Source organism: Malania oleifera, chromosome 7, assembly GCF_029873635.1.
Source record: "Malania oleifera isolate guangnan ecotype guangnan chromosome 7, ASM2987363v1, whole genome shotgun sequence".
In the NCBI taxonomy this organism is placed as follows: Eukaryota; Viridiplantae; Streptophyta; class Magnoliopsida; order Santalales; family Ximeniaceae; genus Malania; species Malania oleifera.
In genome coordinates, this window is record NC_080423.1 from 77,477,102 (window position 1) to 77,500,310 (window position 23,209).

At 36.8% G+C, this 23,209-nt stretch overlaps 2 protein-coding genes across 2 annotated transcripts in view; both read left to right on the forward strand.

Moving 5' to 3' along the window:
* The window catches only part of LOC131159697 (UNC93-like protein 3), a 29,490-nt gene extending 13,915 nt beyond the window's left edge, over positions 1–15,575 (forward strand). Inside the window, exons 6-10 of the mRNA XM_058114806.1 lie at positions 7,027–7,277; positions 7,380–7,470; positions 8,032–8,144; positions 8,598–8,721; positions 15,234–15,575. Coding sequence (XP_057970789.1) covers positions 7,027–7,277; positions 7,380–7,470; positions 8,032–8,144; positions 8,598–8,721; positions 15,234–15,419 — 765 coding nt within the window. The 3' untranslated portion in view covers positions 15,420–15,575. The remainder of the gene's footprint in view (positions 1–7,026; positions 7,278–7,379; positions 7,471–8,031; positions 8,145–8,597; positions 8,722–15,233) is intronic.
* Positions 15,576–16,298: 723 nt separating this feature from the next.
* On the forward strand, positions 16,299–17,149 carry LOC131159820 (uncharacterized). The gene has a single exon (XM_058114994.1). It carries the CDS (start codon positions 16,618–16,620, stop codon positions 16,954–16,956), a length of 339 nt encoding a protein of 112 aa, XP_057970977.1. The 5' UTR covers positions 16,299–16,617; the 3' UTR covers positions 16,957–17,149.
* The last annotated feature ends 6,060 nt before the right edge of the window (positions 17,150–23,209 follow it).

Below are 23,209 nucleotides of genomic sequence, written 5' to 3' on the forward strand. Positions count from 1 at the left end.
GAGAGTCAGAGAGAGACAAGAGTGTTCGAAGGGTTTGCTGGTTGCTGCCTTGCTGCCGATCAAAGTTTCGAACACCTCAGCTGTCAAACAGAGCTATTGGTGAGTGCTGAACTGCACATCGAACAGGAACAGGACTAGTACAACCTTATCGGAGTAGTCAACTAGAGTAGAGGAGAGTCAGAGAGAGACAAGAGTGCTCAAAGGGTTTGCTGGTTGCTGCCTTGCTGCTAATCAAAGAATTGAACACCGAAGCTATCGAACAGAGTTGCTGGGAGCTATTTTGCCCTAGATTTCAAGATTTTGGGCTTAATGTAAAAGCTTTGGGCCCTCTTTTACAATAAAAACACATATTAGGCCTTAAAATTCAAGCCCAAAGAGGGAAAAGACCCATTCCAGGCAGAATCGTAGAATCGTTACCATTCTACTCATGATTCCGATTCCATGATTCCACCAATTTAGGTACGATTCTGCAACCATTTTATTGAAATGCGATTTTCTGCGGGAGCTGGATCGTCAGGGTGATTCTGTCTAGAATGTGTGATAATCAAGCTACTCCTCATAGTGCCTCCAACCCTGTCTTTAATGAGCAAACAAAACACATTGAAGTTGATTGCCATTTTGTTTTGGAGAAACTTGTGCAGAAGCTCATTACTTCCACTTATGTGGAGTTTGATATGCAACTTGTTGATTTGTTTACCAAAGCTTTGGGAGGTGCTTGTGTTAAATTTATTTGTACCAAGCTAGGAGCATATGATATTTATGCTCCAACTTGAGGGGGAGTGTTAAAGGTTATTTTAGTCTTCTAGTATATTATTAAGTATGTTAATTAATGAGAGTTAGTAAGGGAATTATGGTCATTAGAATGTGTTTGATTTGTATTATAAATAGAGGGAAAGACCTATCTTCAAGTTAGGTTATTCATTTAATCAAAATTTCAACAATGATGATCCTAGTTTTGATTTCTCCCTTACTTACGAGGCATGGCATAAGAAATATTTCATTGAATGACATTCTTGGGAATCTTATATATAGGAATGGGATGATTCCCTCATGGAAATATTTTTATTTGGCCCATGCTATAAAACTCCTAGGAATATATATAGGATGCCCATCTTGTGGTTTGCTTCGACGTGTTCTAGCATGCATTCCAAGGACGCGGCTATTACACCCTTGACTTGTGTATAAACATCAAATAAAGAATAATTATATTTTCAACTTATAAACCTACTAAGAATTGTACCTAATTACATCCATTTCCTAAAAATTTCCAACAAGCATAAATTAGAAAAGAAATCAATGCTTAATATTAAATTAATCAAAATAATTGGGGACAATATGGTCTCCAAATTTTAACCATCATAATAATAATTATAACTAATGCTTTCATTTTTATTAATAATTTATTATTTTAAATAATAATAGCATGTAATAATATTGTATCATTGTGGCATTGATGTGTCCAACTAGTAAAAATGGAGAGGCTGAGAGGGCAATTTAGTCCTAAAGGTAGGATTCCCATGGGAATGGGATTTCCATGAAACTTATCATGGGGGAGTTTGGGAATGGGATGCCCATGTATTTTTTGAATCTTTTATTACCAAAAACATTAAATTTCCCGCGACATTAGATTCCAATGCACCCCATGGCAATGAGATGCCATGGGCATCACATTCTTGGGATTGTTGAAAGATGCTGCAAACCAAGTGCCCCCTTAAGGTAATTTGTCTTCTTGGAATTCTTATTTTGGTAGAAGTTGAAACCTTAGGTGGACTAATGATCTTATTGTGTTGTTCAATGTTCTTGATTTCGTTCATTTTTCTTTAGGGAGGTGTTAGGTTCTAGATTCCATTGGGAATTTTACTCTTAAATCTTGTTTTGCTTATTTGATGCATTTTCTCAATGTTGGGCCTTACCATTTTCATTCTTTTAGTTGGAGATCTAAGGTTCCAATATTCCATCCAAAATTAAGGCTTTTATATAGATTGCGGCTTTTAAAGAATATATACCAATGCTCCTTCACAGAGGCTAAACGAAGTTCTATATCTTGATGTGTTTGGGTTTTTCTGTAAGAGTGGGAGACAGCTTCTTATATGTTCTTGCACCGTTTCTTTTTGTTGATGATATGATGGAATGAAGTGTTTGTCATTTCTAGGAAGTACGTTCGCCCCCCCCCCCGCCCCCCCGGGGGGCGCCCCCCACCTCCTTTTCTCTTTCTTTAGGTGGATTTTTTGGTAAGAGGAGGTTCAGGATGAAAAGATGATTTTGTGAAGAAATGTTTTTAATAATTGGGTGCATTTGGTTGAAGCACAATGCTAGGATTTTCAGTGGTTTGGCTATTCTTATTGTTTCATTTTTTGAAGAAATATTGTAGTAATCGGGTGCATATGGTTGGAGCACAATGCTAGGATTTGCAGTGGTTTTGCTATTCTTATTGAACTTTCATGGTGTAGGGTGGTGTTCTTGGTATCCCTTTGGGGTTTAGTACATGCTTTTTTTTTTATAGAGGAATGCCTTTGATTGATTTGCAAAAGGGTCTAGAGATCCTACTCTTCATTAGTTGTCTTTGGCCATGGTTGTTCATTTTATTTTGTTTGTTATTTTATTTTCTTTGATTAATGGAGGATTCTGTTGGGCTTTATGGAGCCTAGATATTTTTAATCCATGGAGTGGCCCAGGCCTAGCCAGAAATACCGAGTCTCACCCAAGTGCTCGACCAAGAAGACCCTGAAGGGCGACCAAGTCGAGATTATGAGATATCTTGAAGCACAAGATCCTGAGAGGCTCGACCATCATCTCGACCAGCAAGACTTAATGGTGCGACTAGGTTGGGGATGCTGAAGTTCAAGATTCCTGATTTCCTGCGAGGCTCGACCACGTCGTGACCATGGGGAATAGGGGTGCGACTAGGTCAATGGCAATGATCTTCTGCGCGAGATTTTGGCAAAACTTTCCCATTTTGAAAGTTCGGATATTGTAAACCCTAAGATATATATTTCTAATGTTCGACTATGTGCAGTGAGCGGCGTAGAAGTGTGCAGCAGTGTGGAGAGTGTTGTGAGGTCTTGTGTGCACGATCCAAAGGTGTCGCTTTGGTGTTTAGGGTGTGTGCACATTGTTTCTTCCTTGTTGAGAGAGAGAAACTGTAATTGCTGCACTCTGTATACTTCCCTGATAATAGTGAAATCCCTGCAACTCCATTGGTGTAGGCAAAATTGCCGAACCACGTAAATATTGTCTTGTGTGTGGGTGTGATTTTTATTTGGCATGTGTGCTTGTTTCTATCTTGTTTCTAATAGGTTTTGTGTTCTGGGAATTTCTGCGTGTTTGTTTATTCCCTTACAGATGCCTCTTCCTTTTCTGTGCATCTTTTGTCTTTTCTTTCTTAATTAATATAATTCTTTGTTTAACTAAAAAAAATTAATCTTTTCTATTTTGTTCTTCTTTTCACTTTTTTTGGGGAAGGGTGGGAGCGGTTCTAAAATCAACAGTAGTGTCGATTAATCTAAAGATGAGATCTAGTTATATGCTGGCAGTTATATTTAGGGTCTATTTTGTATCTTTTCTGTTTTGTTTTCGATTTTGCAGTGAAAAAGCAAATTATAACAATAAATTTATTTATGTTTTGATTTTTCTATTATCGATTTTTAGCTATTTTCAAAAAATAAAAAATAAAACCAGTTTTTGTGGGGTTGTTTGATATCATTGATAGAAATTATGAAAACGAAAACAAGAAATGAAAACTGAAAAGTAAAACAAAAACGAAAAATTAGAACCAATAACTTGTTTGGTTAATATTTCTAAAACTAAAACAAATTATAAAAATCGACTAAACAAATGTTCATTTTTTGTACTTGAATCAAATAACCATTAAAAACATGATTAAATAATAAAAATACAAAAAATAATACATTAAAAATATTATAATAAAAATAAAAATTTATTATGAAAAATATTCGCTTTATCATAACAATCTTATTGTACATAACAATTAAAAACTAGTTGAAATATTTTTAAACATCTTTTATTTAAAAAAAAAAATTAAAAAATTTATGATTATTTTTATTTAAATATATTTAAATCCACATGGTCATTTAATTTTAATTTAATTAAAATTATGTAAAAAATGAATGATTTAATCCGCAAAAGTTAATTATATATTAAAGCATTTTTGCAACATATTGCCAAAACGACTGAAACTCATAAAATTTAGGGGTCATTTGGTATCACTAGAAAAAATTAGAGAAATGAAAACCAAAAATCGGAAACAGAAACTAAAAACTAGAAACTAGAAACTAGCAACCTATTTGGTTAACATTTATAAAGCTAATACAAATTAAAAATTTAATTAAAAATGCTCTTTTTCATATTTAAATTAAAATATTATAAAAATGTGATTAAAATAATAAAATTACAAATAATACGCATTAAAAAAATTACTATAATAAAAATAAGTTTTATTATAATTATTTTACTGAATTGTTCTACTTTAAAATTTTACTTTAAAATAAAAATTTTATTGCACATGACAATTAAAAAATAGTAAAAGTATTTTGTAATTAGCTTTATTATTTTTTGAAATTTATGTATATTTTTTAAATCAATATTTAAATTCATATCATCATTATTTTTATTTTAATTTAAAAGTGTATAAAATGAATAACTTAATCCAAAAAAACTATTTCTGGATATTAAAATTTTTGGTAACAAGTTGCCAAAATAACTGAAAATCATAAAATCTAGTATTCAAATTTTTTGGCAAATAGCTGAAAACAGGCAATAGAAACAAAAAATTGACCATAGAAACAGACCCGTTTTTAAAATATGTTTTTTCATTGTAGAGAAACAGAAACAAAAAAAAAAAAACAGCAATGATACCAAATAGACCCTTGTTTCGATTTTTTTTTTCTTGGAAAATAGCTGAAAACCAACAATGGAAATAGAAAACTAGCAATGTAAACAAATGCACTTTAGAACCAATTTTTTCATTGTACGGAAACGAGAACAAAAAACAGAAATGATTCCAAATACACTATGATAGTCAGCTATTTTGGCAAACCTTTTGCTGCAATACTTAAATATCAAAAGCTAACTTTGTATTCCGCTGCTTCCTCAGTCGGTAGCTGCTGCTGCTTTGCCTTCTTGTTGTTTTGTTGTGTTGCTTTTCTGTAGTTTTGTTTGCTCTTGTTTTGGAGCCTCGTATTGCCTTTTGTATTCCCTTTGCTATTTGATTCTCATACCTTTTGCAAAAACTTTTGTAGATTAAATCATTCATTTTATGCATAATGTTTAAATTAAAAATAAAGTAAAGTGATCATGTGAATTTTAGAAAATATTTTTATTGTTTTTTATTTGTCATATACAATAAGATTGCTATTGTGGCACTAAAAGTTTAGTTTTGAAATATATTAATTAAATAAAATAATTATAATAATTTCTATTTTTGTTAAAATACGTTTTTAGTTTGTATTGTTAATGTGAGGGACAGTAGAAGGGGTAGGGGTAGACTTAAAATAACTTGGAATGAGATAGTGAGTCAGAATTCAATAATTCTGATTTTGTCAAAGGAAATTGTCCATAATCGCATAAATTGGCGGAAAATAATTCATGTAGCCGACCCCACCTAATGGAACTTAAGACAACAAGGTGCATTTTTCTTTCAGGACCTTTCTCATAAGAACTCCATGATTAAGCGTGCTTGATTTGGAGTAATCTTGAGATGGGTGAACTTCTGGAAAGTTTTCTCAGGAAGTGTGTGAGTAAGGACAAAACACATTGAAAATGACACGTGTTGGTCTGTGGGGCCAGTCATTAATTAATGGGACTTAAGTCTTGCTTTGTTGTTGATGTGTTTTTTTAATTTGTATTTTTGATATTTTATTATTTTAAATACATTTTTAGTTTTTTTTTTCAGGTAAAACAATGAGTATTTAGTCAAGGTTTTTAATTTGTTTTAGTTTTATAAATATTAATGAAAGAGATTGTTGGTTTTCAATGTTAAGGTTTTGTTTGGTTTTTAGTTTTCATTTTTGGTTTTTGTTTTTCATAATTTTTGACAGTGAAACTGCCCCTAAGTGTACAAAAAATTTATTGCTGCTTTGCAAAAGAAAAGAAATTTATTACTTGTTTGTTTAATGGAATGACCCTTAAAAAATGATCCCGGGGGAGGGGGGGAGAAGAGCTTTTTTTTTATTCTTTTAGTTTTTACTGCTTGCGGGGGAAACAACTCAGTGGATAAAAAAGACCCTAATAAAGCAGAAAACAACTTCAGCTTCACACCTCCTTTTCAAATAGTGAAAAATAACTTGCTACTCCATCCATTCAACAGAAATCAGACCCTTTCGTTACTTTAAAAAAAGAAAAAAAAAAAAAGGGAACTTTAATGGTGTTTTTGGTGCTGACAATGGCTAGCAATGTTCCGAGGCAACAAATCCACTTGTAACAAAGAAATTTTCCCCACATGTTCATCTCTAATAGGAGTTCTGGAAAATTTCTTTTGGTAAGCTTTGTAAGTCCTTTAATTTAAGAGACGGGATGAAAATGAACATAAATTCAGTTATTTGTTGCATCAAGCTTATAGAAGTTTTTTGTGCATATTTTTGAAACAGTATTTCAAAATTCTATCCTAGTCTGTTTTGGTGCCCAGGTTGTGCTTGTTGGGGCAAACATTTATGTGAAATTGTGTTGCTAATGTTATTATTATTAATATTGCTGTCCAAGAGTATAGTATTTGTACTATTGTAACAATATAAGGATTTTTGCTTGCAAGCGTGTGAAAAATGTCCTTGCTACTTCTGAACTTAAAGTCAAGAAGTGATTCTTCTTAATCATTAAGAGAGATCCTACCTAAGCTTTCTTTTAACAGCTCAAAACAAGGAAATGGTTACACGGAAACCATATAATTAAGGTGCTTTTAATTGTCATATGGTCTAGTATATAGTATATACACCATTTTCCTGCTTCTGAGTTTGAAATGTTTGATGTTCTTTAGATGGATTCTTGTGATTTGTTTGCTTTATATTATTGCAGGGGGGAAGTGCTAGTGGCACAACTTTATTATTCATCGTGTTTCTTTGTAGTATGACCTTAGGTACAATCCTCATGTGCTTCTTACGTAAAAGGGATCGTAAGGGAGAGGAAGGACAGCCTGATTCTTCTGGTAGTTTATACACTCGTATGATTTCTTTGTCGAACTCAATCATCACTCCCTTGTTTGACATACGGATGCTATTGATCATTCCCCTAATTGCGTATTCAGGCTTACAACAAGCTTTTGTTTGGTGAGTTCTCAACTTTCTTATTGCAAAAGGAACTCTGTGAATTTCCTGCTTGTTTTCCCCTTCTGTTTTCTTTATCAAGCTTAAGTGTCTGATCAATTTTAGGGCTGAGTTCACCAAGTATGTTGTTGATCCAGCCCTCGGCGAGTCTGGTGTGGGTGGTGCAATGGCAGTGTATGGGGCTTTTGATGCATTGGTAAGTACAAAAAAAAATAGAAAGAGCTAGTTTTTACTGTTGATTTTTTCTGTTTAATTGAGTAGCGTGCAAACCCTGTATTCTGGTGGACCTAAATGCAATTTTAAAAGGGGCATTTGTTTTTCATCTCTTTTCAATCTTGTGGATGTAAAATGTAAAAGAACTGATGTAGTCAACATTCTTCTTCACCAGTCCTTTTGAAGAGAAAGGAACAATTTGAAAAAAAAAAAAAAAAAGTTACCACTTCTTCCTTGATTATATGTTCACCTTTGTTTTCCACAAGAAGGGAGTGACATTGGTTGTAATTATTTTACGTACCTTCTTTTTGCTGGTCTTGTTCTTGTGAGTAGTGCATTCTGGTTGTACAGAGATTGATTTTATTTTTTTTCTAAGCTAGCCTTCAACTTACATACTGTAATTGATGTATTTTCCAGGGTACTTAAATTTAAAGTTCTTATTATTGTTTAACACCTAGATTATCCTTCTCAAGACCCTACTTTGTGGGACCATGGCTGGGAAATAGCATTTTTAATCTGTGATTGAATTTGGAACTTGTGTCAGTGCTCGCTGGTAGCTGGTCGACTTACGTCAAGTCTCTTGTCAATTACTTTGATAATTTCCGGAGGAACTTTTGTTCAAGCTATTGTACTGCTCTGGCTTCTGCTGAAATATAGGTCCTCCCTTCTACTTTAATTACCTAGGTTGTGTTTGGTTTGCAAAATATCTATTCCCAATAATAGAATAGACTGGAATAATATGTGACCATACTAAAAACCATTCAGTAATATAGTAATTTGGTTAAAAATAATCATGCAAAATCTTGTGTAATTTAGTATAATATGGAACATGGGATAAGATAGGAATAGACGTTCCTAAGGTTATATATTTGGAAATAGTCATTCCTCGTCTATTCCACATTATGAATTCATAAAATATTTGAATTGTCAGCTTTTGTAAGCCATGAAATTTTCTATGAACCAAACACAACCCAATGGTGCTGCAGAATCTGAAGTTTCAATCTTGTATATGATTTGGAGCTACTTCATTTTTCTATCCAGTATACAATTTGAAGGGCGGAGCTACTTTATTTTATCCAACTTTATTATTTTTTCTATTTCTTGATGCAGATTAACTAGTGGAATACTTGGGATAGTTTATCCACTTCTCATGGCAGGCTTGTTGGGCATTGGTGATGGTGTATTAAATACACAGCTTAACGCTTTGTTTGGGATGCTCTTCAAGCATGATTTGGTAATAATCTTTTCTGTTTTTTTAATTGTACACCTTTGTTTGGTGCCACAATTTTTAAATGCCACGCATTTCTTGGCTTTTAAATCCCTAGTCTCTCTATTATATCCACCATAGAACAATCAATTGTCAAATATACTTCGATGTTTTGCATGCTTATTACCACGGGTTGCATGTTAGTGGGTGACTAGCATGTACTAGTTGCAAGAATAAACTTGATTCACTGTCTGGTCATCCAAATAGATGTGTAGGATAGGACCTGCAGGTACATCGTCATGTGCTTGATGGTGAATCATGTTCATGTCTTAGGGAGATGGCACATAGGTCTAGCATAGGTAATGAAGAAAGTGGAGTTAAAGAGTATTCTCCTACTTGGAGATGAAGAGGAAATTGTTGATTTGTGATGTTTCATCGATGTTAGAATAAGGGTGAATGTTTGTGTACAATCTTTCACCAACTCTTAACAACATAAGAATATAAGCATGATCATTATTAAATCTTAGTTGGGGAAACTAGGATACTATTTTTTTATGACTGCTGCATCAAGTCCTTTCATAGTCAAATTTTGTTCTTCTTATGCCATAAACGAAAGGGAAATTTACAACAAATGCTATGACCTAAGCTTTCTGCATCAGAATGTTATTCCCCTGTTGACAAGACCTTTTATGCAGCCAAGGATTGTGCATATGCTTGTGATATGATGTTGGTGCACAATTGGCGCTCTGATATCAATTGTTGTTCATGAATGCGTAGCCTCACACAAATTCACAAAACAATCACAAAACAAGCAATGCAATCACTCAATGATGAACTATACGGAACTATCAATCACTCAACAATGAGAATAAACGAAAGCAACAATCAAAGACACAAGAATTTACGTGGTTCGACAATTTACCTACGTCCACGAGAGCAACGGCTGTTTTTCACTATCACAATGAAGCTTACAAGAAACTTTGTGAAGCTTACATCAAGCTTACCCAATTAGGGTTACATAATATGATTAAATACTAATCCTATGCGTATAGAAGACTTCTACTATATCTAAAACACTTCTGCAGCAATCTCCCGAAGGAAAATCCTCCAAAAACTCCCAATCTGATCTCCGATTTGAAATTCTGTGACGTGTGGGAGCGTAACCGTTGACGATTTCAGCCAAACCGTTGACGGTTTTAACCCGAGAGCAATTTCCTGTAAAATATCCTGAAATCGTCGATGGTTAGGCCAAAACGTCGACAGTTTGCCTCCTAAAACCTTCTCTCTTTGTTCCTCGCTTCACGATGTTTTCCCCGATACATGCGTTCCACTCAAAATATGAGCTGCATCCCTAACAATCTCCACCTTGGTGAATATTCACCACCTAGGAGAAATCCAAAAGCATAACCCCGCTGCTCCGCTCAAGCCAGTAGATTGGGACTACCTCCTATTTAGCACCTAGAGACGTAAACCAAGTCCAAGCTACACTTGAACTTGTCTGTGGTAACAGGAACTCCACCTCGCTGAACGCTCAGTTCCTTGAATGATTATTTAAATCACAATACTACCTTGGCAACCCCAGCCACTGCTAAAAACTCCGATCTAATTGTAACTAGTGCAACCTGAGATTGTAACCTGGACTTCCAACAATTAAGCCTTCCCACAACATACCCCGTTGTAGGCCTTCTTTCATTCAAGCCCCCTGTGTAGTCTACATCCACAAATCTCTCAATTAATGGATCACTCTGTTGCCCTCCGAAGTACCCCACTGCACTAGCGTAGGAAATCTTTGACATGTTCCGAACATCACCATCCGTCCTTGAGTACTGAGGGGTAGACTATTTTCTTTGATTCGCTACCGGTGTACCACCCTAAGATAACCTCTATCTCCTTGCTGTTATGACCACAAAGCCACCCTGAGATAACCCCAATCTCCTTGTAGCTTTATATTTGCGAATCTCCAACCTAAGAATTCTCTTGGTAGCGCTCAAAACCTTCATGTCAAATTCCTTTCTCAATAGTCTCCGAGTGATTTACCTCAGTTGGAACCTTCCCAGCAATTGGCATGTCACTAACATAAAATGATAGAATAATTGTCCACTTGCATCATACCTCCCTCTCTCCCTCTGGGAGCTCCACCAACCCCCACATATGATTTTTATACAGTAACTTCATCTCCTCCACCATGACGCTTATCCACCTACCATTCTCTTGACCGTGCACTGCCTCCTGAAAGGTAGTAGGATCCTTCCTGATAGTAATGAATGTATAATACATCAGATCTTCAAATTTATACATGGGCGGTGGCTTGATAGTGCCTTTGAGTCCATTGTGATCCTGCTGGTCTCCAGAGCTTGAACTCCATGAATTATGACAAATGTCATCTCTGTCCTGAGTCTGTAACTCCGCCTGCACCACAATCTCCTTTTTTCTACCATTTATATTTTGATACTACAAGTCTCTTGAGCTAGAACTCCCTGCACTTCTGCCCTGAGTCTCCAACTCCACCTGCACAACATGCTCGTTGCTGCTGCAGCTTTCTCGCACTCGTTTCTCTTCATCTACCTGAGTACATTGCACTATGGCTTTAACACCTAAAACCATGTCTCCACCGATCATCACCCTATTTGCTATTGGATAACCCAGCTTGAACCCATCTTTCTTATACCCCAAAAAGATGTACAGTCTAGACATTACATCAAGCTTTAGATCCCACCTCACTAGAAACGTGCATGGTTGGATCTCCAAACTCTCTGAAACCAGATAAGTCTACTGCATAACCTGTCCAAGCTTCTCTTGCAACTCTTCCATCTAGTGATACCTTTGACAATCGATTAATCGAGAAACCCATACTCGCTAGCTTTACCAAAAAGCTCCTTGCAAGTCTGCATACACTATGTCATGCTCGCAAAACTCTTTGAACACCAGTGTACTCTGCTCCAATGTCTGACCTGAGGAACTCTCTCCCAGTCTGGTACTCCACCTCAGCCACAAGTTAAACCTAGAAAACATCTCCAACTTGTGCCGCATGGGATACCCTCGGACCTTTCGTGATAACCTCACGAAGTACCCATGTCTAACCTGTGATGCTACCCTCACCGGTCCCCAAACATCCAAAACAATGTAGTTAAGAATGCACTCTGTTTTGTGTGTGGTTGTTTTACACAAAACGGTATTATCTGACTTAGAACTTTTAGCTCCAGCTCTACCTACAACTGTGTTACCCAACAGTGCATAGAGATTCTCTGCTAACCTCTGTCCCTTCATCATCATCAAGACGCCTTCACACACCTTCATTGTATCACCTTCATACTTGTAACTATACCCGTTACAATCCAAAGTGTCCAATTATATCACATTCTTCTGTAGATCGGGTACAGGTCTTACCTCACATAACGTCCTTACCATATCATCATACATTTTTATTCTGATATCTCCCATTCCGACAGCTTTGCCGACAACATCGTTTCCCATTAGAACGGAACCAGAACTCACCAATCTATAAGTGGTGAATCAGACTTTGTTGGGCGTCATGTGAAAAAAGCATCCCGAGTCTAGAATCCAAGAATCCGTGAGGCATTTTGAATCTGATGAAAAAGAAAGCATCTCATAATCACTGCTCCCTGAATCTCCTTTTTCCACTACATTAGCATATTTTGACGAACTCTCTTGAGTTTTTGCTTTCCTCTTCTCCCACTCCGGACACTCCGATTTTATGTGCCCAATTTTCCCGCCCTTAAAACAGCGAACATCCTTCCTCCTCCTGGACTGCGATTGAGTTTTATTACCACTCGATCTATAGGGAAATTATCACGAAATTCCCCCCCAAAAAAAAAGAACTTGTGAGAAACAAAATAGAGGAAAAACACATGCCTAAGAAAAAGAAAATAATCACACGCACAAGACAGTATTTACGTGGTTTGACAATTTGCCTATGTCCACAGAGTTGTAGGGATTTCACTATTATCAGGGAAAAATTACAGAGTACGCCAGTACAATTTTTCCTCTCTCAAAAACTGCGTCAAAAACAAACCCTAATCACCAAAACAACGGTTTCTATATCCTGCGCACAAGATTCACAATGGGCTACAAAACGGGCCGAACCATGTAACATTATTTTGGATCGGGTCATCATCCGGATCAAACACAACTAGGCTCCACAAAGCCCAACACGATCTGCTCCAGGATTTGCCTCTCCCACGATCCTGATTACCTTTCGCCACGAGCCTTTCACCATGTGAACCCTCATCGTTGACCTTCTTCCTCTGATGGAACCCTAGCAATGCACTCGTGATGTCCTCCAATTCCAAGGTTTATTTCCTCCAAGTCAGTGTCATAACCAAATTCTCATACGTAGGCGACGTAGGTAGGAAATTCAGCAGCATCTACGCTTTGTCTTCTTCCTCGAACTTCACATAAACTCGCCTCAGATCACTAATGTTCTGATTAAATGTGTTGATGTATTAAATCAAGTCCAAACCCTCTGCCATCTTAAGCCAATATAGTTTTTTTTAAGATACAACTTGTTTGTCAATGACTTGGACATGTATTGGCGCTCTAGTTTCAGTCAAACTGCTACTGGAGATTCCTCATCCATGACGTAATACAACACGTCATCGATCATTCATAACCTGATAGTGGATACAACTTTCGCTTCCAACTCCTTCCAAATTGCATCGTCCATGCCTTCCGGCTTCTTTTCGTAAAGACCCTTCACCATCCCTTGCTGCACCAGCAAGTCTTTAACCCTCCTTTTCCAAAGCTTGAAGTTCCCCTTTCCATCGAACTTACTAACATTGAACCTCGCAGAAGAAATCTCAGCCATTGCAAACCAATAACTCTGATACCAATTGTTGGGGCACAATTGGCTCTCTGATACCAATTGTTGTTCGCGAATGCGCAGCGGAAGCCTCACACAAACTCACGAAACAATCATGGAGCAAGCAATGCAATCACTCAATGATGAACTATACAAAACTATCAATCACTCAACAATGAGAATAAATGAAAGAAACAATCAAAGACACAAGAATTTACGTGGTTCGGTAATTTGCCTACATCGACGGTAGCAACGGCTGTTTTTCACTATCACAATGAAGCTTACAAGAAGCTTTGTGAAGCTTATATCAAGCTTACCCAACTAGGGTTACATAATATGATTAAATACTAATCCTATACGTACATAAGACTTTTACTATATCCAAAACACTTCTGTAGCAATTATTTGGAAGAAAATCCTCCAAAAGCTCCCAATCTCTTGATCTCTGATTTGAAATTTCGTGACGTGTGCGAGCGTAACTGTCGACGGTTTGCTTCCTGCAACCTTCTCTCTTTGTTCCTCGATTCACGATACTTTTCCCAGTGCATGCGTTTCACTCAAAATATGAGCCACATTCCTAACATATGAGGTGCTGAAACAAGTGAGAAATAAATTGTATGGTTTCAATGTGTTAAGGAAATCTAATGAAAGTAATGATTGAGGACTGTATGCTGGAGGACCCAAAGGGGGAGGGGATGATGGAAAGGAATATGTGGTCTAATTATGAATTGACTTACAATAGCAGGAGGGTTCTGCATTCTAATGGGCTGGAGTGGAGAAACAACATTCTTGCAGCTGGCCCCCAGAGACTGATGGTGACGGGGATGAATCTCTCTCTCTCTCTCTCTCTCTTTCTCTCTCTCAGTTTTTTTATTTTGTGGTTGACTCATCGAGTAATAAATTTGGCTGGCTCAACCTGATGTGTTTGAAAATTTTGGGAGGGAGTAATTCCATCGTTAAAATTAAAATAACCAAGAATGAAGTTGTGTTTGGAGTGTAGATTTCATGCATTGGATTTGGATTTGCATACACTTGGACAAAGATTAGTGCAATTTTGTATTGAGTTTAACCCAAATTTACATAAATCCAAATCCAAAGTCTAAAGTCTAAACTCCTAAACATCGTACAAGAATTTTTGTTTTACCCAATTGGTTGGACCGTAGGTGTAGTGGTTTACTTCACGGGCGAGGTCTCTGGTTTAAGCCTCTATGCCCAATTGTGCCAAGGAAAAGAATACAAGAAATTAACTCTGCTGTCCTCTATCAAAAGTCATTTCCTCGTTCCTTTGGGAAGAGAATCAGATAAAAAATCTATTGACCTAGAACAAGCACAGTTTTATTTATGAGAACGAGGCTATTATTTAAGGTTCCCATACCATCTTTGGCCTGTTGTTTGACTACCAAGTATTGACAATCATATTTGAACTTGTCTTTCTATTTCCTGGATTTTCATTTTTGTCCAGTTTCATCTTTCTATAAATTATGGTTATAACATAGTCGTATTTGGCTCATGAAATGAAATGAAATAGAAAAAAAATGAGGAACTATGGAGGATTTAAGGACACATGGTCGTTCAATTTTTTGTTCCATTCCATTCACAGCCCATTTAATTTCACGAGCTGAACTTGACATAAGTGATGAATTCGATTTGATTGGATCATGTTCATTTGGGATGGGTGATTGAATGCGTAATTGCGATTAAATTATTGTTTTGTTGATAGGAGGGAGCGTTTGCACAGCTGAAGGTGTGGCAGAGCGCTTCAATTGCAGTTGTGTTCTTCTTGAGTTCTCACATCTCAATGCAGGCAATGCTGGTGCTTATGATTATTACGCTCTGCATCTCCGTTACTGCATTTCTGTTTTTGACTCTTTGGGTGGGTAGATCATTTGGTCGTTCTGGTTCTTAACGCTCAACGCTTGTTTCAAAACTCCATTTCTATTTTATTCAAAATGTCAATCTGTTGGTTAATCTTCAGTTAGCCCAAAAGTTCTGACAACTGATAACGACTGAGAACAAAAATAATAATAGTAACTGCCGTGCTGCGGGTGAATTTAAGATGTAACCTTTTTCCCTAGTGGTGATACGTGTCCTACACAAGGTTCAGAAATCATTTATGCATAGATACGAATAACTACAGTGAGATAATACATGAGAAAAGGCATTCCAGTCAATATATTGGAAATCTAATATAAACTTTTCTTAATTTCATATAGGAGTTTGGAGCTCAGATATTAGGTTTAAATTTATGTATTATATTAAATTTTATCTAAGCTTATATAAATATAAATTTATATGTAAAATGCATACTTTTAAATACATTTTTAATTTTCAAATGATATTTTTAAATTAGACAAAATGTAAAAAAAAAAATATTAACTTTTAATACTTATATGATTGTGACATGGGAGTTTAAAAATAAAATCTATGAATTAATCAAGCTGAAATAAAGTGCTAGTAAAGATTCAAGGCGAATATAATAATTTGCATGATTTATAATCCAATCACTAGTTTCAAGCCCTAAGGTAGAATAATTTAGTTTTAACACTTTAATTAATATAATTAGTTTTACAATAAACTATTTTATTATAAAATAAATAATAATGTAAAACATTTTATAAATTCATAATAAGGAATGGACTAGTACTACTATTCCCAAATTTCATTTTGGGAATAACACAAACTATTTTAAATAATTTTTTAATCAAAATATAGATAAATAATTAAAGCAGTAGATAAAGCTGAATGAGAATTTAAAATTAAATATGAAAAATTCAACTCTAAGTAATTTTCTTTTTTCAAAAATGTAATTACTTTTATCTTCCAATCGTAACAGTAACTCTTGATAAGCACGCGTATCAAAAGAGACCAAGGTGCTCCCAAATAGCAGGGGTAGTTCCGTCATTTATTCGCCTTACCAATCTTCCCCACCTTGCGTCTTCTCCACTGGCCACCTAAACTGCACAAATGCGAAGTGGTTGAGATTAGGTCAGGTTCTTTCTCCTTCATTAAAAACCCTAAGTCTAACCCCTAGCCCTAACCATTGGTCCATTGCATGCCTGATTGCATGCTCGTTTGCTTCCCAATCAAAGGCGATATCTGAACTAATGGCTCTCTCCTTCAATTCGCTACTCCGACGACTCGCATGCCGGTGGCCTGTGCTGCTCTACGCAGCAGGGTGGACGGCGCTCCTGACGCTGACTGTGGCGGTGGCCTCTTTCTCCCCCGAGCTTGCGTTCATCTCGGCGATATCTCCGTCGTCTTCGTTCACCGCAGCGTGCGAGACGGAGGCGTCCTTTAGAATTCCGTTGGACGTTCCGACGGAGATTCTTTGCTTTCCGTCTCATCTTTTCAGAAGGTCTGTGATGGATCTGCTGGTTCCTCCGGTGTTCGCCGCGGTTGTCATCGCCGGTTCGGTCTTCGTGGTGCGAGCCTTGGCCTTGTAGGAGAAAGGCTAGTCACTCACGTGGCCAATGTTGACCGTAGATTTTGAGAATGCCAAATCTGTGATGGTGTGTACACATGATCAAGTGTAACGATGCCTACGAACGATTTTTTGCTTTTGATTCTTTTGCCGTTTGATGACGATGGGGGTAATTAAACATATTTTTATAGAATAATATTCTCAAAAATTTAGGCTGTGTTTGGACTTTTAATTTGGATTTGTTTGTAGGACAAAATTATTGTGAAAATCTATTAAATTTAAACAAATTTAAATCTAAGTTTTGGAATTAATTCGGATGTTAGTTTTATTAAAATATTTTTATTTATTTTACAGTATTTAAGATTTTTAAGGATGTATACAAAATGAAAATGCTCGTGTGGTGATGTCAAGTTTCAAGATGACCATCCTAATTGGCTTTTTGAGAAAATATCTATTATACTCTTAACCAATATATCAATAATATGTAAGAATAATTATATTTTTATTGTAAAAATATATTAAAAATTAAATTCATATTCTAAAATTTAACCATCATAATATAAAAAAATAAAAAATAAAAAAATTGAGCACATTATAATTCATTTAGCCAAAATAATATAGGGCAATATGGTTCAAAATTTCAACTATTATATGGTGTTATTATAAATAATAATAATGTTTTTTTTTCTTGTTTTATTATTATTATTATTATTATTATTATTATTATTATAATAACTTGTAATAGCAATAAAAATATATTATGAGGACATTAATGTCTAATTGGTTAAAAGAATAGGAGCAATTTAGTTGAAAAGGATTAACATGAAAGCATGGGAATGAAATTCTTGTGTTTTGTTAGAATCTTTCATTCTAGGGATTGAAAAAAATTTCTACAACATCATATTCTAGCATCAAAACAAACAATAGAATGGGATGGATAAATATTATATTTCCAAAAATATTGAAAGATATGTGAGCAATGCTCTTTGAGATCATGTGGTGGTGTTATATTCTCAAGGAAGGATCAAAAGAGAAAAAAAAAAGATTTTGGACATATAAATTTTTAATTTTGTTGAAAATTAAACTTGACTGGGGATGGCCGGCAGGTTGCAGCCCACCTCTGTTGAATTTGGGTAGGAGTCGACCACCAACCTCACCAACTAGCCTACCATTGTTGATTATACCGTTCTAGCAATTGCTACAAATAGATGTGTATGTGTATATGTGTAATGTAAAGTGTGGTGTAAAGAGAGACATTAACTAGTGAGAAGAGAGATTTGTGTTTCCTCTGTATTGTAATTTTTTCAGATTGAAATCAATTGAGTGTTTATTTTACAAATTGAGTGTAATTCTCACTGAGTTTCAATCACAACCAGTGATTGAGTGAGTCTCCTCCACCCATAAGTGGTATCAGAGAGCCTAGATTCACTGAAATTCGCCAAACAGAGGCCAACAAAGAGAAATTCAAATTTTCTTCCAGATTTGAAGTTCCTCAAAATCCAAAATTGAGTATACCATTGTGAAATTCGCGTCGAGACGAGTCTAGTAGTGAAAATCATGTTTCAAACGGAGTCCAAGAGCCCCCACACGTGCCCTCACACACCAATAGACGAAACAACGTCCTTTACGCGTGCTGCATGCGTCGGCAAGGACACTGAGCGCCAACGTCATGCGCTCCATGCACCCGCACACGTCTTCCTTGCTTGGCTGGTGAGATCCAACCCAGACACCCGATCCGCAACCTGGCCCAACAACTAGCAACCCAGAGCCGGCCCCACGAGCACGACCTGACTTGGCTAACCGACTAGCGTCCAAACGTCGATGCGCGGCTCGGCCAGAAGCTGCCACATGGTCCTAACGGTAATCACGCACGCCATTTAATCTGTTAATGTCCGTTAAGTTAAACCAACCTAGTCAAACCGGTTCAAAATTGTTTTGACCGGTTCAGTGATTTTTAAACCGGTTCTTTGCAACCAAAAATTGGTTCTTAAGGTTTTTTGACCTTCTGAACACATTGGTGGCATCATATTTGCCAAAATCAATCTCTATCACTCTGTTTTTTGATATATTAAACCCGATGACGAACGAAGCTACCCAAGCAGTCATTCCAAAGTTGACACAGGAGAATTATGACAACTGGTCTATTCAAATGAGAGCCCTTCTAGGTGCTCAGGATGTCATGAACATCGTTGAAGATAGGTATAGAGAAAGCCCATCAAAAGAAGTCGAAACAACTATGTTTGACGCTCAAAGAACGATCTTGCGAGCCGATTGAAAGAAGGATTGCAAGGTGAAGTCCATAATCTACCAAGGCCTTGATGAGACCATGTTCGAAATCATCGCCTTCGCAAAGACATCCAAAGAAGTTTGAGACTCTCTCCATCAAACACACAAAGGTGCAGACAAAGTAAAGAAGATTTATTTTCAAATATTGTGAGGTGATTTTGAATCTTTAAGAATGAAATCTACTGAATCTATTGTTGATTACTATACACAAGTTATGGTAATATCAAATCAATTGCAAAGAAATGGAGAGACTCTCAACAATGAGAGAATTTGTGAAAACATTTTGCGATCTTTGGATCCAAAATATGATTATATAGCTTGGAAGAAACAAAAGATCTAGAAACTATGTCTGTAGAAAAACTTATGGGCTCACTCCAAGTCCATGAGCAGAAAGTCAATAGAAGGAGTGAAGATAAAGCACTGGAGTAAGCCCTCAAAATGAAGTTGTCCTTCACTACATATAGATACGACAAAGGGGGGACGTCACAATGAGGAAGAGGATGAGGCCGGGGATCTCGTGGAAGAAATTTTGGAAAATTTGAATCCAGAGAAGACGGCAAAGGCAGAAAAGGTCCCACTAGAGAAGGAAGCAATCAATAGAACTATGTCCCACGAGGTAGACGACAAGGAAGAAGAGGGGGATACAATAACCATTCGAACGTAGACAAGAGAAACGTTCAGTGCTACAACTACCACAAGTACGGACACTACAGTAATGAGTGCAGAGGTAATCCCCAAAATCACGAAGTAAATGAAAATGCTAACTTTGCAGAAAAGGAGAAAGCTAAAGGAGAATTGTTGATGCTGATGGCACACAATTCAACCCACCAGGACCAAAATGTTTGGTACCTTGACTCTGGAGCCAGTAATCATATAACTAGAAGAAAGAACCTGTTTAATGAACTTGGTGAGAAAGTTCAGGGAGAGATATCATTTGGTGATCTCTCTAAAATCTCAGTTCAAGGAAGGGGAAATGTCCTAATCAAAAGGAAGGATGGAGACCATGCTTTTATCTCCAACGTGTACTATATGCTAGCTATGAAGACTAATATACTTAGTTTCAGACAGCTTGTGAAGAAAGGCTACCAAATTAGCCTTAAAGATAAGCATATGGTGATAACAGACGCTCGAGGTAAGCTTGTTACTCGAGTACAAATGGTAAATAATTGAATTTTTCTGCTCACTATTCAACATGATTCGCCAAGGTGTTTGAGCACTATCATCAAAGACAAAGACTAACTATGACATCTCAAGTACAGATATCTAAATTTTGAAAGTTTGAAACAGTTAGAAAGCAAGAAGATGGTGAAAGGCTTACCCAACATCCACCACCCAAATGTGATATGTGAAAGCTGTGTTCTGAACAAGCAACACAGAAATAGCTTTGGAAAGCAAGTTGACTGGAGATTTACCATGACGCTCTTGGTAGTTCACATAAACGTGTGTGGTCCATTGAGGTCGTTTTCAAATGGACAGAACCGATACTTCCTCACTTTCATTGACGATTACAGCAAAAAGACTTGGGTTTACTTCTTGAAAAGGAAGTCAGAGGTGTTCGACAAGTTCAAAGAGTTCAAAGCTCTTGTGGAGAAACAGAGTGACTATCACATCAAGTCACTCCGATTAGACCAAGGAGGAGAGTACAAGGACGAAGCTTTCCTGGAATTCCTTAGGCAACAAGGGATACAAAAAAAGTTCACACCGACCTACACTCCCCAGTTGAATGGGTGTAGTTGAGAGAAAGAACCGCACGATCCTTAACATGGCCAGGAGCATGTTAAAGGATAAGAATGTGCCTAAGAGTTTTTGGGCAGAAGCAGTATCATATACAGTTTATCTACTTAACAGGTGTTCTACGAAGAGTCTTGATACAAAGATGCTACATAAAGCCTGAAGTACTCACAAGTCCAGTGTGAGTCATCTTAGGGTGTTTGGTTCCATAGCCTAAGCCAAGATCCTAGAGGCAAGAAAGAAAAAGTTGGAAGATAAAGGAGAGAAATATATCCTTATTGGATATGGCGACAACACCATGGGATATTGACTATACAATCCAATCAACAAGAAAGTTATTCACAGTAAGGATGTCATTTTTGAAGAAAATGAATCCTGGAAGTTAGACCAGGCTGAATCTTCCAAAGATATGGAATTGACGCTTGAAGGAGAAGAATCCACACAGACAAGAGAGGTGGCTATCGAGTCACAAGTTCCCGAGTTGTAGACACCTCCACATGGTTCACCACAGAGGAATGAATCTCCATTACCAATTGAGCATGAAATCTCAGACATGAGGCCTAGAGGAGCTTGTAATCTAGTTGATCTGTATGAAACTACAGAACCAATATAAGAGTATGTTACACTATATTGTCTATTGTTGACCAGTGACCCGGTTAGCTTTGAGAAGGCTAATAAAGAAAACAAATGGAGAAAAGCGATGGATGAGGAGATTCAATCCATCGAGAAGAACAAGACTTGGGAGTTGACAAATCTCCTGAAGGGCTGCAAAACTATTGGTGTTAAATGGGTCTACAAGACCAAGAAGAACACTCAAGGAGAAGTTCAGAGATACAAAGCACGACTTGTCGCCAAGGGCTACAGGTAGAAAGAAGGGATTGATTATGGAGGAATTTTTGCCCTAGTTGCCAGACTTTAAACCATCAGATTACTAATTTCACTATCAGCACAAAATAGATGGTAGATTTATCAGATGTATGTGAAATCAGAATTTCTGAATGGTTTTCTGGAAGAAGAGATCTATATCAACCAACCACCTAGATATGTGAAGAAGGGAAAAGAAGATAGAGTGTACAAGTTGAAGAAAGCACTCTATGGTTTGAAGTAGGCACCTCGTGTGTGGAACATGAGGATTGATGACTATTTCCAAAAGCATAGATTTAAGAAGTGTTTCTACGAGCATGCGCTATACATGAAGATAGAGACAGACGGGAGCATGCTAATTGCCTGCCTATATGTTGATGATCTAATTTTCACTGGCAACAATCCAGAGGTGTTTACCGCTTTCAAAATGAGCATGGTCAAAAGTTCAAAATGGAGAATATTGGTCATATGACTCATTTTCTTGGCATAGAAGTCGTGTAAAGCGAGAAGGGAATCTACATCCCCTAGTGCCACAAGGCAAAAGAAGTACTGAAGAAGTTTGAGATGGACAAATGCAACCTTGTGACAACTCCGGTTGAAACAGGATTGGAGTTAAGAAAGAATAAGTAAGGAGATGTTGAACCCACATATTTAAGAGTCTAGTTGGAAGCTTGAGGTATTTGACGTGCACTAGAAGAGACACACTCTATGGAGTTGGACTTGTCAGCAGGTACATGGAGACTCCTGACTAGTCCCATCTGAATGCAGCGAAGAGGATACTCCGCTATGTCAAGGGTACCATCACTGATGGTATGTTTTATTCATGAAGAGGTGATTGCAAACTTATTGGCTATTCAGATAGTGATTGGGGACAAGATTTTGATGAAAGAAAAAACATGACTGGATTCACATTCTTTATGAGAGATACAACGTTTACATGGTCATCAAAGAAACAACCTATCGTAACACTGTCATCATGTGAAGCTGAGTATGTTGCTACCAGCTCAACTATTTGTCATGGTATATGGATCAAGAATGTACTGAAGTATTCAGGATTTCTTCAAAATAACCCCACGAAAGTCTACATTGATAACCAATCAGCAATTGCACTTGCGAAGAATCCAATATTCTATGAAAGAAGCTAACATATTGACACTCGGTATCATTTTATCAGAGAGCATGTTAAGAAGAAAGAAGTGGAGTTGATATCTTGCAGAACGTATGATAAGATTGCTGGCGTTTTCACGAAGCCACTCAAGCATGATATTTTTGCAAGATTGAAGACAATGTTCGGAATAACAAAAAAAACAGATTTAAGTTTAAGGGGGGATGTTGAAAATTAAATTTGACTGGGGATGGATGACAGCTCACCTCTATTGATTTTGGGTAGGAGT